Source organism: Salarias fasciatus, chromosome 18 (assembly GCF_902148845.1).
Source record: "Salarias fasciatus chromosome 18, fSalaFa1.1, whole genome shotgun sequence".
In the NCBI taxonomy this organism is placed as follows: domain Eukaryota; kingdom Metazoa; phylum Chordata; class Actinopteri; order Blenniiformes; family Blenniidae; genus Salarias; species Salarias fasciatus.
In genome coordinates, this window is record NC_043762.1 from 3,324,583 (window position 1) to 3,341,481 (window position 16,899).

Below are 16,899 nucleotides of genomic sequence, written 5' to 3' on the forward strand. Positions count from 1 at the left end.
GTGTATTCCAAGGCTCAGGTTAAATGAACAGAGAATTACAAACTATGGCAAGCCATCTGCTCTCTGATTCCCTGTGCAGGCAGATATAGCCCAGACGAGTGTGAACACACACACACACACACACACACACACACACACACACACACACACACACACACACACACACACACACACACACACACACACACACACACACTTATTTATTCTGCTCTAATAGTGCTAGGTAATCCTTGCAACAGCGGACCAGATAAAGATTTCTTCCAGACCTGGCTCTCACCACTGTGGAAGTCATCTTTTAACCCTTGAAGACCCTGAACCGGCCCGGTAAGATCCAGCTCAGCTCAGCGTGTTTCGCTTTCTCTTCAAAGGAACGGTTCAGCTGAATGAGCTGGAGCCTGGAGGTCACCTTGATGAGCGTGGATCTGAACACACGTGGACGGACAGGCCTCGTTTCTTTACTACTGAGATTATGGCTTCAGCTGCAGGGTTTCATGGTTGTTATACAAAGAAGAATTTGAAAAACTGTGAATGAGATGCATTCGATGTTCACTCCACTCTGAACAACACCGATGATAAAGACAGCCTCGGTGAGAAGAGACTACACCATCTGTCATTCTGGACCGCTTCACATTTATTCTGTCAAACTGAGGGGATGTGCTCGCAGGCTGCAGCCTGGATGAGCACAGTGGTCTGAAAAGTTCCAGCAGGTTTTAGTGCAAAGTTTCTCATTTCCAAAATATCAATACAGATGTAGTGTGAGAGATGAGATGAGAGATAAAGTAGAAAAGAATAGAGTGAGTTAATTGTCTTTGCTTATGCCGAAACCAAGAAACTGATTAGGCACCTCCTTTTCTGACCAGCTCTGGTACGGTCTCCCATGCTGCGCAGACTCTCCATACATTTGGCTACTAGAAGGCCCGACTGGCAGCTGGACGGATCCGGTCAGGCAGACCATCCTGAGAGTCAGAGCGCCCAGCTGCAGTACGACGGTCGGTGGAAAGTTGTTGCACTGTGCGGTGCAGCATCCACAGGGAGGACCCAGAGCCCCACGGGCCCCAGTATGGGACCCGCACTTGCTGCTGGATGGCTTATGCCGGCCTCCCTGTGAGCCCGTAGCAACAGTGGAACTGCAGTGGGTGCCTCACAAGACCACATTTGACTGGCCATCGCCTTGGCGAAACGTGGGGGTGGGGAACTCGCGTCGCCTATCAGCACATTATGCCTGAGGTGGCATCCAGATGTTAGAGGTGCCACTCTGAGTCCGAACACTGCCCTTTTCCAACAGGTGTTGTTGGATATAGAGGAGGTTCAGCCTGTACGGTATGGCTCTTCATTGAGTGTTCTTCTAGACAGAGGAACTCTTGTGCCCAGTAAGAGCCCTCAGACGCTGTATTGACAGCCTTGGTCTATTATAGAGGCCCTGGCAGAGACTCAGTTGGGAAGCCTCTAATCCAGCATCACGAGGCAGAGTTCAGGTTGTACGATGGACCAGCAGCACAGCCACAGCTTTCTCCCATCAATCAATCCAGTTCCTCTCCACACACACCTCGTCTGGCTTCCCCGCCGCTCTGAACTGCTCTTACTGAACGTTTGCTTTCTGGTCAGAGCAGCAGAGGTATACACAGACACTTCAGAGGACAGGCCAGCAGAGCAAGTGTCCTTCAGAGGGACGCAGCATGCAGACGGTGGGTCACACTCCAGGACAGACCTGCTTTTACATGAAGAACAAGCGCTGCGTTGCCGCATAACACCTTACATAAGGACGGCTGCATTGTTAGATCTGTGTTCACTTCACATTCTGACCATTTCAACCTCATGCAGCACACTTTTTCACTACACTTACCTCTTTTACACCAGGGAGAGACGGCTGCAGCCACACAGAAACCCAATTACACATGCACCAATGCTGTGACGCAGAGACAAATCATAGCACAGACACACAAACATTTTAACACACCTACAGTTCTCCATATGCACCAACAACCTACAATACACCTCCACACCTCTCCACACTCATGCTCAAATGACTGTGCCAATGCAGAAACAACATGGCTGCAGAACAGAGGCGTGACGGCGACTCAGCCAGTGTGCAGGAAGAAAAACCTGCTTTTATGGTGTTGATGGGTCTTAACAGTCAAAAACATCAACAGCTTTAAATGTGAGAGTCATTACTGGAAGTCTGTGTGGTTTTTGTTCTTCTTCATGAGTTGCCATCATGATTTCTCAAAACCGTCCTCCTTTGTTTTAAAGGCTGATGACATGAAACGAGAATACAATGTGGTCATTAACTGGATTTCTGTAAAACAGAAACTGGGCTTACACAGTTACAACCAGGTCTGATGAGACTGGTCTTCATTATGCTGTGACAGGACTAGATGTGTGACGCCCGGGTGTTTGTGTGTGTGTGTGTCTCTGTGGCAGCATGCTGGTGAAACATCACGGCCACGAGGAATCTCAAACCGGGAAAAATGAGATTCTGAGGAACCAAAAATGACTAACAGAAGGCCTCAAACCTCTCAAACGAAGTGAAAGAGTCATTTTCATTTAAAGACAGAGATTTACAAGTTCTTTCAGTGTGTGTGTGTGTGTGTGTGTGTGTGTGTGTGTGTGTGTCGGAAAACGCAGTCAGAAAGGCAAATGCAGAGTTACATAAGAATATCGGGACCAAGCTGACCTAATGCTGTTATGCTCGGGCAAATCAGAGCGAGAGATTCAAAGATACATGAACACACATCCAGAAGATGAAGTGTGTGACTGAAGACGGACACACAGAGACAGGCGGAGGTTTAACAAATGAGACACGAAGGCGGAGGGAGGTGGAGGCTGGGGAATGGGCAGGCAGCTCAGATTAAGAGCAGGGAGACATGGAGAGTGACACAAAGATGCAGAGGTGGAGGTGTGGGTCCGCCAGTCCGCCGGCAGCATTACAAGCAGCGTTATGTAAGAATGCTGGGGACCGCCTCGCACAAAGCCAGCGCTCCACCAAAAATCCAATTGGACACACACACACACACGCACACACATTACAAGAACCAAACAAAAAAACTGTACGGCAGTGATGGTTTCACAGAGGAGGATAACAGGGGGATTTACAGACGCATGTGGAGGAATAAAGGAGAGGAGGAGCTAAATGATGCTTTCATTACCAATGACGGGTCACATTATTGAGAAAATCACCAAGGACGGCCTCAGATTGGGTTTACAGGTGAAATATGAACGTATAAAACACATCAACAGGGAAAACAAAGAGTCTGAAAGAGTAGACGGAAAGAAATGTTCTCCGCTACCTTCTCCTCAGTCGCTCTCATACTAAATTAGTCCTTTCATATTTTTGAACGCACTCCAGAGGGAGTGTAGAAAACCTCAGGATTGTGTTCCTCCAGTCGGTTTGGTGTGTAGTGGTTCGCAGGTTCTCCTCTCAGTCAGTGTGTTTCTGGGTCAGAGTCTTCGCACGTTTTCCCAGTGACTGAATCGGTCTGGACAAAACAAAAACAAGCATGCAGGTTTTCAGTGCCTCTAAAACACGTCTGCAGTGTTAGCGTGGACTCACAGCTCCGCCCATCACTCAAATCTCCTTTTCATTTGTTTGTTCTTCCTCTTGTCAACCACCTGTGCATGTTCCACAAACATGTTCCACAAACCAAATGTACAAACAGCTGCTCTACTTTCTGAAGAAACGTCACGGTTTGACACTTGAATGACCCTTTGAGTGTTTCCTGTTGGCTGTTTTCACTATTGATCTTTTTACCAACCATGGTGACGACGTGAACGTCACATGGAGGAGCGCTGAAGCAAAGAGAGACCTGGAACCTGCAGGAACCCGGCGCTGGAGGACCGGAGCTGGGCAGCCCGGCTACAGACTGGAATACAGACCAGACCACAGGCCGCGCTACAGACCCTGGATCAGGGGGTCCGGCTCTGGTCCTGGAGGTCCGGCGTGCTGCGTGCTTTCCGTCTGTCTCTGCTTCAGCACTCCTCCATCTCGCGTTCATGTGACCATCAGCAGTCAGGTGTGCTTCAACTGGGACACTCCGAAAACACGCAGGGAGTGTGGACACCCCTGTGCTGGATGGTGAGTGAAGTGTGTGAGCAGCTCACCACAGCAGCTTCACAACAGACAAGTGTGTGTGCGTCACTGCAGATAAGTGGAAGGACGGGGACAGCGGTGACGCACACACACACACACACACACACACTGCTCTTACCTTGCTGATAGGGTTTTCCCTGCTCAGAGCTGAGTGATGACCGGTTAATGACGCCACCAAGACTCTCTCTCTCTCTCCCTCTCTCTCTCTCTCTCTCTCACACACACACACACACACACACACACACACACATACACACACACACTGAACCGTTCTGTATTCTGTATCTCTGGGATAACGCCCACTGACTATCAGGGCCATTCAGTGCGCCAGGCATGGTGCAGTGTGACGAGGTCGGAACACGTCTGCTGGAATAACTAACATTTAGCCAGGGCTAACATTAGCTACCTGGTAGTACCTGTAACAACACATACGACCAAACTAAGTAACATTCAGAAGCACAATATTTTTAACACACCGTCTTCAGGAGCCTCTCCTTCTGGTTCTGGGTCAGATTATTCTTTAAACCCGTTTGGTTGAACGACAGTGTTTCTATGAGCCCGAGCGATGAAGCCACAGTAAACATTAGCACATGGTACCAGAAACCGTTTCCAGCTTCTGCAGGGCTTCCACATCTGACTCACTGTTTCCAGCCCAAACACAAATGTAAAAACCCGTCCACATCAATACAAGCCTGTAATAAAGAACACATCATAACCCTTCAACTACACACAAAACAAAGACAAAAGGGAACAAACAGGCTCCACAGGGAGCACATCTGGCCAGAAACCCGCCCCACCTGACAACATGGATATGAGATGGGTCTGGAGAAGGCATGGAGAGAAACACACAGACACACACACACAGACACACACATACACACACAGGCACAGTCACAGAAACCAACACAGAAACAGAAAGACCCAGACAGCCTGTTGTCAACAGAACTCACTAGGAACCGACTTCGACGGGCTCAGAAAACCGCGGTACGGGTCCTTTAATATATTTCTATCTTTTTTCTGTTTACTGGTGGATCTTTCAGTTTGACTTGAGCTCAGATTTCAGTCCAAGGCAAATAGAAAGAATCTTCACACATGCTGCTCCTACAAGAGGCTACAGGTGGCCGACAGGCCAGCTGTGTTTTCCTCGAGTCGGTCAGTCATCTGCACACACACACCCAAAAACTGGACTGTCAGCTACATCTGCTACACCTGCGTCTGTCTAATGTTCACAGATTACCTCTGGGGAAACAAAAAAATCTTAATCTCACGTTTTATCAAAGATTCCAGCAACACGCTCCATCGCCAGGCAGGAAGACAGAACGGGACAGGCTGGCAGGGACGGACATGTCCACCTGTTTTAGTGAACTGTGGGACACTAGGAGTGTGAAGGACGCTCTCTGCTATGTGCATCGGGAGTGCCTTCGCTTACCAAAATAAAAATCAGGTTCTTTTCAGATCAGAAGCCTCATTAAACATTCATAAGTTTGTGCTGTCGGCACTTTAATGTGTTTGTTTCAAAGGACAAACGGTCATTCACAAAACTGAAAAGGTTCAACGGGACACCCTGAAATGCCAATTCTGCCTAATACTCTGGTGCAGGTGTGCTGGATTGTTTTCTCTCTTAGTTTTCGAGTCAGCTACCTCCGCAGCTGTTTCGGAGCCTGCTCGTTTTATCCTGGTTTAAAGTCCACGTGACCTTTGGCTGGATGGTAGAGGCCATATGCGACTCAGAGTTCATGCACTGTGTAGTACATGACGTCTTTTATTAAGCTCCATATGAGCGCCGTGAAAACCAGGTCACTCTTTCCAAGCATCAGCTGCAGCTATGAGCCATTATTTTAATGTAACACCGTGATGTTTCCAGACAGAGCCTGTCGCTCCAATCGCACATTTCAGCGTACAAGGTCAGAGAGAAGTGACTTCCTGCACTGCAACACGCAGCCACTGTCACAGCCAGGAGCTGCCGCCTGCTGCCGGTGACAAAAGAGGAGGGCGGCGTGGATGCACTGGAATGACCCTGAGAGGCTGACACACTGCTGGCTGCAGAGCACCGCTCTGCTGCTCCTCCTCCTCCTCCTCCTCCTACAGACCCTCTTCCTCCTGCTCCTCCTCTTCCTCCTCCTACAGACCCTCTTCCTCCTCCTCCTCCTCCTACAGACCCTCTTCCTCCTCCTCCTCCTCCTACAGACCCTCTTCCTCCTCCTCCTCCTCCTCTTCCTCCTCCTAGACCCTCTTCCTCCTCCTCCTGCTCCTCCTCCTCCTCCTACAGACCCTCTTCCTCCTCCTCCTCCTCCTACAGACCCTCTTCCTCCTCCTCCTCCTCCTACAGACCCTCTTCCTCCTCCTCCTCCTCCTCTTCCTCCTCCTAGACCCTCTTCCTCCTCCTCCTGCTCCTCCTCCTCCTCCTACAGACTCTCTTCCTCCTCCTCCTCCTCCTACAGACCCTCTTCCTCCTGCTCCTCCTCCTCCTCCTACAGACTCTCTTCCTCCTCCTCCTCCTCCTACAGACCCTCTTCCTCCTGCTCCTCCTCCTCCTCCTACAGACTCTCTTCCTCCTCCTCCTCCTCCTACAGACTCTCTTCCTCCTCCTCCTCCTCCTACAGACCCTCTTCCTCCTCCTCCTGCTCCTCCTCCTCCTCCTACAGACCCTCTTCCTCCTGCTCCTGCTCCTCCTCCTCCTCCTACAGACCCTCTTCCTCCTCCTCCTCCTCCTACAGACCCTCTTCCTCCTGCTCCTCCTCCTCCTCCTCCTCCTCCTACAGACCCTCTTCCTCCTCCTCCTCCTCCTCCTACAGACCCTCTTCCTCCTCCTCCTCCTCCTACAGACCCTCTTCCTCCTCCTCCTCCTCCTCTTCCTCCTCCTACAGACCCTCTTCCTCCTGCTCCTCCACTGTGAGCACTGATATTAGCCTGGATGTAGCGTCTCGTCTCCATGGCGACTGACAGAGAAGATATGATTATGACTTCAGAAAGGAGCTTTGGAGACAAATTAATCAACTTAATTAATTCAACGGGCAAAAAGTTGTTCCTGTGGCACTGAAGACGAAATGTGAAAGTTTACACTACAGCACAGCTGCAGGTTTCAGGAGAACATAAATCACTCACGCTTTACTCACACACACACACACACACACACACACACCCTCCACGCTGATCCGGCCTGTGTTTTCTAACATGCTGGCAGACGCTCGCAGAGACGTGCCAGTGGTGAAAACATAATTGCGTGCAGCACGCAGTTAATCGAATCAAGCGGCAGGTCAGGCTCGTGGCTCTGCTGTATAATTTACACTCCGGGAGTGAGGAGTGAGTAACGGCGGCGCAGCCTCCCTTCTCTAACGGCTGTAATATTACTGTAAGTGAATGAGTCACGATGGTGGGTTCATAGTGTGAGTGGTCACCCCCTCCTCACACACTCACACACACACACACACGTACAGGTTTAAAGAGTTTTTCTAAAAGTCATCCTGTAATTCTCCCAGAACAAAGAAACCCCCACTGCGACATCAGAAACCCTGTGTGACACACACACACACACACACACACACACACACACACAGTGCTCTTTTTATCAGGGCCAGGGCCATCGATCATCCCGGCCCGGTTGCCATAGTAACCAAATTATTATTCAAAACACGCAGCAGCAGCTTGCAGAGATACTGCTTGTGTGTGTGTGTGTGTGTGTGTGTGTGTGTGTGTGTGTGTGTGTGTGTGTGTGTGTGGACAGTAGTGGAGATTCCCGCTGGCTCATGAGCCAAGCAGCGTCTCCATCCCCACATCATGTGAGTCCTGTCGCTCAGACCTACGGAGGCTGATTTCCCCCGCCGCGCTGCGCCACGTCCTGCTTCCCAGGCTCCAGATTTTCATTCAGCGTCGCTCCTCTGGATTCCCGCCCTGCGAGCTGCACTCCATTCAGCAGGCACCCCATCTCCACTCCCTCTCCTATTTCCCATTCACATTCTGCAGCTCCGAGGCTCATTCATAAACAGCACCACTCCTTACAGCGGCAAAAAGGAGGGGGGAGGGATGGAGGGAGGGGGGAGGGATGGAGGGATGGAGGGAGGGAGGGGGGGTTGCCCCTACTGACTTACTGACTGCTGCATGGTGAGGGCTCCCTGAAAACAGCCAATGCGGAAGCAGAAAAGGGGGGTGGGGATGGAGAGGAGGGGGGGGGGGGGGGGGGGGGGGGGGGGGGGGGGGCGGGGGACGAATCTATCCGCCTCCAGCTACACTCTCCTTCACCTCCTCTGCTCCTCTTTCTTTCATTCATTCAGTCATTCATTCATTCATCCAAAAGCAGCCTCCATTCACACTCCCCTGGTCCGCCGCAGTTTTCGATCCGCTGCAGATGTGTGAGCCGAACCCGCCGAAGACGGGCGGTGAGGCGGAGAGTCCGCCTGGCCGCTGCAGCCGCAGGGTCAGGCGCGTCGTCAGGACAGAGGACAATGCAGACAAACCCAGCTCTGCTGCCTGTGTTCAGCCGGCAGCTCCGTCTCTCACTGCTCGACTTCAGGAGAGTGCTTCTGCAGCTCGCTGAGGACGAGGCTGCACTACGGAGCCATTGCGATGAACAAACAGGAGGCTCTGAGGCTCCATCGACATGGCGGCACTCCACGTGACAGCGCCTCGTCCGTTTCAGGAAAGTTCAGAGCATTTACAAGGCAACACTCTGAAAAGATCTCCATTTAAAGGTGCTGTAGGCAGGATTTTGCTAGTCAATGCAAATTTTTCTGCGTTTTCTTTGGACTAAATGTTAGAGTATCCATTGATAATCCTTTAGGAGTGCAGTATCACTGCACTACCGCGAGGGCGCAGCGTTTCCATCTGTCTCTGTTCTGAGCTGCAAAGGAATCTCGACCGCTCCAGGTATCTTTGACCAATCAGAAGAGCCCCTGAGGCTCTATCCTGATTGGTCGAGGGGCGGCGCTTCATCCTTCATCACGATTGGTTGTAAAGCTCTGCTTCTCGTGAAAGCACATGAGGAAGCTGGATAAACCCCAATGAGCACAAGTTGTAGTTATGGTACTACATTGAAAGCTCACCTCAGAATCAGACACCGTTGCAAAAGTTGTCCTGCTCGTCGTCGTAAAGCCGTTGAGTGCTTGAGTGTTTGATACCGGCAGGCATTGTGTCGCGTTCGCACGCACGTTCTTGTGGGAGGGGCTTAACTTGCGTAAGGGCGTGATGTCAGAGAAAACAGGACAGGAGGGGCGGTGCTGGCTTTCAAATCGCCATCTTAGATGGGTCAAATCGCCATCTTGCTGAGGTAATCCTGCCTACGGCAGCTTTAACACAGCAGCACTGAAGCCGATGGCCAGGCCACGGGGAGGCGCTGTTGGCTGTTTGTGATAAAAACACACACACCTGCACACACACCTGCATACAGAGAACAACAGGAGATGTCAGCTGTTACCAAACATGATAAGAAGCTTTTGCTCCGGAAGCAATGACAACAGCAAAGAGAAGGACTCTGCCAAAATCCTTCAATTATCGGATTCTGTTCAAACTTTCTGGGTTGAAGTCCGTTAGCGGGATGTCGGTCAGGCAGGTGTATGTTATTGATCCGTAGCGTTTGAAGGCAGGATGACTCCTCATAGTGGCCGGACGTTTACTGTAACCTGGTGGACACACCGGGACAGTTCACTCACCACAGTTTAAAGGCTCTCAGCTCGCAGTTTTCTCAGTCGAGAACCTCCGGTGTTGTGCTGAGTTCTGCCTGCTCTCTGCTGCAGGGTTCAGGAGCCAATGGAAACTATATGAGGCGGTACTTTCTGTCGAGTTTATCAGCAACTACAAAAAATCCAGAGTACACAGTGAAGGCTTGGATTTCTGAGCATTAGAATTCAGCTTTTAATGGAACTTTGTGTGAAACAGAGCGTTTGCTGTGGCTGATCAGCGTGTTTACAGACTACCGCTGGAAACAGCTGCTGACATTTGCATCCTCTGGTTTTCGCCTGCAGATCTCTGCATGCAGGCATAACTGGGCACAACGCCCACCGACCGGTCTCTTCTGGACTGAGTTGGGCTCCTTGTGAAAGCAGGGATGGTCAGCTGAGCTCTCCACGCAGGGAGGTCGTACACGGTGAGGAAATACGGTGAAATTTCAGGCCTGATCCGTTCTCAAATTGTTAATTACAGTTAAGTTCATTTTTACCAATTTTCACATTTTAACACCATAATTGAGACTTCTTGTGCAGTCCTAATATTTTATAAAAACATTTATGATTAGCTAGTATGGTTTTCATCCAACAGCTTCAGTTATGAGCTTCATATTATTCATCGTTTCAGTATATATTTCACTTTAACAGTTCTTTATTACGAGGAATAACCCGCTGAGATAAATCATCTCGTTTTCGAGGGGATCCTCAGATTCATAACAACATACAGAGCAGAGTAGCGTAACAAAATAAAAGATAGCAACATTAAATATACGTATGAAAAGATAAAGTATATACACAGAAATAATAAGAAAAGACAAACAAAACCAAATAATAATATATATATATATTCCCACAACAAAATGAAGAAAGCTCCATTTTCAGACTTGCTTCATTCTATGTGAGTGAAGTGCAATCTATTAAAAATCACACACGGTGCCCTGAAATACACACATTCTACCTATGGGAAAAACATTTACTGTCAGTACACTGATAATTTATGCGTCTATGTTATCCTGCTCTGACTTTAATGCTAATATAAATGGAAGAGATTTACCTTTAGGGCTGGAGTTTGGATTTTTACTTGCAATTATGATAAAATGTTTTTTATCATGAAGGCTGCAGTAAAGCTTTGCCTCCAACATCACCTGACGTGGCTGAAAATAAATGAACATAACGAAAAATGAGGCGACTACAAAGCCTGTGGTTGGCATAGTGGGGTTAGCTCCCACTTTCCAACGGCTTCGACGCTGAATGGCCTCACACACATCGCTGTATGAGTGTTTTATCTGAAGCCCGGTAGGCCCATATCCGAAACCGAACACCACGGAGGCCAGTTTGACACATCTGCCACGACTTTTCAGGCATGAAAACAGGTTTCATGTTTGAAAAACTGCAAATAGGTTGAGATGATTTGGAAAGACTGTTGCTTCAGAGTTAAAAGGAGTCAGAGGTTGTTTTTTTTTTTTTTTTTTTAATTTAACTTGAAGCAAGGGTTGCATGGAAAATTGCAGAAACCTGAGTTTAGAAATGAGGGTGGCACCTCAGTGAGCGAAAGCAGATCTGATATCAGCTGGATGTTCTGGCAGCTGCTGGGACATAACTCCTGACTTCACATCTCTCTCTACACTCCACGCTCTCCCAGCTGCCAGTGACTTTCCATCCCATCAGCATTTTGAGCCCGTGTGTGTGTGTGTGTGTGTGTGTGTGTGTGTGTGTGTGTGTGTGTGTGTGTGTGTTCCTTCTGCTCTGATTCAATGTGTGCAGAGTACGCTCAGAAGACCAAGCAAACACGTCCAATGGATTTTTCTTCTTTCACATAACAGGACGGGTAAACATCTCACACTGGGCTGAGGGATAAAGGTGATATATTTGAACAATGCCACAAAGGAAATGAGCTTTTTCAATCTCCCACTGACCTACTACCACGGCTATTTGTTGAGTGATCCTTGGTGGATCTGCTGCCGACTCGAGGAATGAGTAACAAAGTGCAAATACCACTTTCTACTTTTAATCCTCACATTTCATCTCAAGGGTCTCCTACTTTCGAATTTTGAATTTCTCGAAAGATGAATTATATTATTTAAAATAGGTATGAAGATCTGGACATGTTCCACAAAGCCTCACGTCCTGTGTAACCCTGTAGATTCAGTAGATACGATGATCACATGGGAATCACAGTGCTGTAGCTTCAGAAACTTTCACGTTATTTCTATCGCCAATAGTTGGTTTTGGATTTCAACTGAAAACAGGATGTAGAGCTGTCAGCGTCAGCCCGTTACCCAGCAGCTGTAGAGCCACTACAGTCTGTACAGAGGGGCGATAGACAGAGCTCCTGCGGGATCGCTGCAGAGCCACGCGTGGCTCCACAGCAGCCTGCAGATCCTGGTCCAGATGTCCCTTTATTAGGCGGCGGCGCTGCAGTGGAGGCACTGGGTCACACACAGTTACACAACAGCGGAGTGAGCAGCAACACCCCTCAGCTCTCACTACTCGTTTTCCAATAAATGTCACTTAACATCGCGCCAAACCAGAGATATCAGGAGGCGAGAACCACAGGACGTTCCAGCCTGTAAAATATCCCCATTACCACTGTGGAATGAGTTTCATGTCAAACTACACCGGAGCTTGGACTCTTGATCTGAAGACACTGTGCTTCAGCCCCTTTCTTCAAGATGTCTTTAATGGTCCAGGTCTGTCAGTTCTTCTATGCTGATGTATTTGCATAAGTCTCCAGATCACTGTAATGACCCGTATCAGGAATCGTAACCAGCCGGAATTCTGGTTATGACAATCATGCATGGAAATTACAATGGATTTTAAAATCTGGGAAAAAGTCCAAAACTCAATAACTGGGACAACTGCATGAAGTCAGAGCCACCAAGCACGATGCTTCCATGTTAACGGCGGGAGAAATTATTTTATGTAAACACGCTTTATCTCTGGGAAATCAGCCTCCAGCAGGTGCACTGGCACTGAAAATACGGTTAATTCTCTCTCACACACACACACACACACACACACACACACACACACACACACACACACACACACACACTGCAGGATAAAAGAGTCGTTACATCACCTCCCCTCGGGGAGCGTGCCATGAGCGCCGACCCCGGGAGGCCGCAGAACGCCAGCGAGCTGCTGCTGCTGCTGCTGCTAATGTTGCTAACTGGCGGCGTGGTCAGGCGTGGGTCCGACTGAGACACACACCCCACCCGGACCCTCAGCGAACGCCACACTGCGTTCAGAGGCAGCAGGGCGCCTCGGCGTTACATCACGCAGGACTATTCACGTTATTTCACAGCTTTGCTCGTGTCAATGTGCTTGAAGTGGGTGTTGAGGTGGGCAGCGCTCCTGGAACTGATTTTACCTCCTGTTGATCATGAGGGACCGGAGGATCAATACTGGGTCTGTTTTTAAGAATCCAGGATTATGTAAAGTTTCAGCAGTCTTACTTTACCTTCAGGAAAGGTAAATAAATGCTTGTGATGTTAACTCTGAAGGAAACAAACGGAAAAGCAGCTTGAAAACACGACAGCCAAACTTCCCCATAAATTAATAACTTTGTTATATGTTTGGTTCACATAACTAGCAGATTAAACGCACAACTATAAACTGTGGTGCCGTCTGGTCATCTGCTTCAGTGTTGGAATACCTTTTCATTTTTTGATTTGTAAATAAAAAAAGGTGAAAAACATGACTAATGTCCCCCCCCCAGTGCACGTTGTTTTGGTCTATCATATAATATCGCAATAAAATACATTGAAATGTGTGGCGTGTGAATTTACTGAGCAAGATGTCGTAATATCAGAAGGTGAAACAAGCAGGTTTCTACCACAGTGGGGAGGAAGGCGGAGTGTGAGGATCAGTGAGAAACCAGGTGAAGATATGTATAGACAAGGTATGTATAGACAAGGATTCACAGAGACATCAGAGAGACGGCAGTACAGTAGAGCCCCCCCCCCCCCCCCCCCGCACTGTACGGATTATCTTCGTAGAAATGGCCCAGACCCGCTCTCCATCCTCCACCGCCGCGGCGCCTCGGGTCTCAGAGTACAGTCGTTCTGAGTCTCCTTGCGGACGGGTCAGTGGATCTCCGGTCCTGACAGAGGACGGGGGAATGTGTAGCGTTTGCTCGTGCGTGGGCATATCTGAGTGCTTTTCAGAGCCCTCCGTGTCTTCGCCACACGTGACGGCTCACACATCATCTACGGCAGGATTCCCTATATAGCTCCGTATCCGAGCACGTGCCGGTCCGAGAAATGCATGATTTAGCAAGGATGGGGGGAGGGGGGGCTTCGAGATGAGAGCTCTCAGGCGATATAATGGCTTTCCTTTGAGTTTAACTCGGCGTGCAGAGAGCGAGCGGCCTGGTGCAGCGGAGCGCCGGAGAGGTGTCTGGGAGCCCGCTCACACCTCTGCTGCAGGTGTGCCCATGACGCACGCTGAAAAAGTGAGCTGCAAGCAACCTGGATCTGGATCGGAGCTTCAAACCAGCATCTGCATCCTCCAGGCGGCATACAGCCGTCTGGACTGTGATGAGGTCTTACAGGAACAAGGCTGTGCAGTCTCCTGAACAGACACACACGTTGTAAAGAACCCTCACTACTCCCTGACAAAAATCACACAAACCCCCTGACACACACACACACACACACACCACTGCTTTCCAGAAGGGAACGCGGACGACCACAGCCCTCTGTGCTCCTGAAGAGGAATAGCAGGTGAACAACAACATGCGGGGGTTTCTGGCCGAGCCGGAGACTCATCCTGATCACAGACTCATTCCTGAAGTTCAAACGTGTGGCATCCATCTTTACTTTGCAACTGCATGAGCAGCTCGGCTTTGTTTTGGTGCAGAAGATTGCCTGTGAACTGGTGTCAGACTCAGGACTGCTTCAGGCGTGTCAGGAAACATCTGGATGAAGACAAACTGTCTTTTCCTGCCTGCGCCTTTGAAACGCCAAACATAAAAATCCTGCTAACAATCGATCAGCACCACAGGGATCCTGATGCAGATCCGCCTCGCTCTCCCTTCAGCAGCCACAGGGAGAGAGAGCAGCTGCTGGGCAGAGCGAGAGCGGCTTTCTAATACAACAGTGACACCTTGTGACCGTGCTCCTGTAAGCCTGGCCTCGGTCTGAAAGCTCTCTGCAGCTTTAACAGCTTCAGCAGCCTTCAGGGGAAGTCCTGGCTCACTGTCAGGTGGAGGTCCAGAGTCTGTGCTGGCCGGATAACCCGGCTCCTCCAGGTCTATCCTCACTGCTGCAGTCAGGCTGGAGCAGGAAGGAGCCATCCTCAAACTGTTCCCACAGCGCTGGGGGCAGGAGACAGTCCAGCATGTCTTGGTCTGACGAACCCCTCAGTTCTTTTCACGTCTCCACCGTCCTAGAGTCCAGTGTCGGAGCGCTCTGCAGTTGTTCCTGGTCACTTCACCCAGCTGACCTCCTGACCTCCCGTCAGGGCTTCAGGCTGGAGCTCACTGAGCTCCTAAAAGAAAGCTCAGAGCTTCCTGCCAGAAATGGAAAGACCAGACAAACCACTGCTGAACGGTGCCACCTGCAGCGAACAGCCACGTGATTCTATAACCTGCTGCTTCAACATGTTTCCATCCTGCTGTTTTCATTGGGTCAGCCACAACATTATGACCACCGACAGGTCAACACTCTGCAGCGAGGGATCATTCTTTCCTGAAGGTTGATGTGATACAAGAAGAGAAATGGCAGAAAAGGGGCAGGATGTGAGTGAGGCTGACGAGGCCAGTCTGTGATGTGGGTCAGAGCACCTTTCTACAGAGATCACTCTGAAAGGAGACACAGCGAAGAGGAGTAACAGAAAACGACTGACCCAAAATCAAAATGGAGTCTTCTCTCCGGACAAATGTTTCCAGAATGTGCTGGAACTTGGAGAAGCTTCCCAGCCAGTCGTAGCAGCGCTCCGTGGTGTATCGCTGGTCCCAGTACTCCACGTCTTTGTACCGGGAGTTATCATCTGGCAGAGAGTCCATCATCCCCCTGACAAGCCAGTGTGACACAAAGACCATCAAAACAACATTTATAGAGGAATAGAGCTTTGTATACATGAATCTGTGAAGGTCCCTGTGTCTGTGTGTGTGTGTGTGTGTGTGTGTGTGTGTGTGTGTGTGTGTGTGTGTGGTGTTTTTTTAAGTAGTGTTGTTAATAGATGCATTCTGCAACACTTTACAAGTTTTGCTTAAACAACATTAAACACCTTTAAAGTGTAGTTAAAAGACATTCAATGTGGTGTTTAAACATGTTTACAGTGTTCGCTATATGGAGCCAAATCAGAGACACGTTTAAAGTGTTGTTACATGTGTTAGTAGAAGATATCTAATGTGTTGTTTCTAGTTGTTAAAAGTGGTTTAAAGTATTTCTTAAAGCCGTTAAAAGTATTGTCAAAAGATGGTTAAATAGGTTTGCAGCTTTGTTAAATGTCTTGTTAAAAGATGCTTAATGTGCTGTTCAAACTCTTTGCTGCTCTTGAATATCCGGAATCGATTCTGCGCATGCGCACATGACACTGTCTTCTCGCGTTCGTGTCAGTAAATCTGAATTCTAACCTCACACAGGGTCATTAAAGTAAGCATCAGTACATTACAGATTACTTCTGTAGTTACTTACGGTTCGCGGCGTAACTTCGGTGACCCCGCAGCGAGAAAAAGGTGAAACAAGGGAGCCGGTTTGTTGGTTTTTATCAGTAGAAGCACGTGTTTCGGTTAAAAGAGAACAGTCTCTAAACATTAAGGGAAGTCTCGGTACAGGCAGCTGGATGACACTGATGATAAAGTGAAAATGAGGTTTAAAGAGGTAAAACGTGACTGAGAAGCGTTTAAAAGTGAAATCTTCAGTTTGTAATTTTTAACAGGAGGAGGAGCCGTACCGTTATGGTGCCTTCAGGGACACTCTGTAAAACATCCCTTCATTCAGCTGGCCGTAATGTCGACAAAAATACGCACGTTCATGTATTAAAACGTTGCAGATTGAAAATGCATGAAAATCATTTAACTTCGGTCCAAAATCACGAGAATGTGTGTAAATATGAGCCTGTTAGAGGAAGTTTTCTTTCATGAAATGAGCCGTGTGATCAGAAAGTCATCAATAGAAGTGGACGGTGGATCATCAGCCTCTCCTG

The 16,899-nt window shown here is 49.0% G+C and overlaps 1 protein-coding gene across 1 annotated transcript in view; it reads right to left on the reverse strand.

Moving 5' to 3' along the window:
* Positions 1 to 16,607, reverse strand: part of ece2a (endothelin converting enzyme 2a) — a 63,815-nt gene extending 47,208 nt beyond the window's left edge. Inside the window, exons 1-2 of the mRNA XM_030114167.1 lie at positions 16,389 to 16,607; positions 15,595 to 15,761 (exon numbers count right to left, since the gene is read on the reverse strand). Of these exons, the coding sequence (XP_029970027.1) occupies positions 15,595 to 15,757 (163 nt within the window). The 5' untranslated portion in view covers positions 15,758 to 15,761; positions 16,389 to 16,607. The remainder of the gene's footprint in view (positions 1 to 15,594; positions 15,762 to 16,388) is intronic.
* Between the last annotated feature and the right edge of the window lie 292 nt (positions 16,608 to 16,899).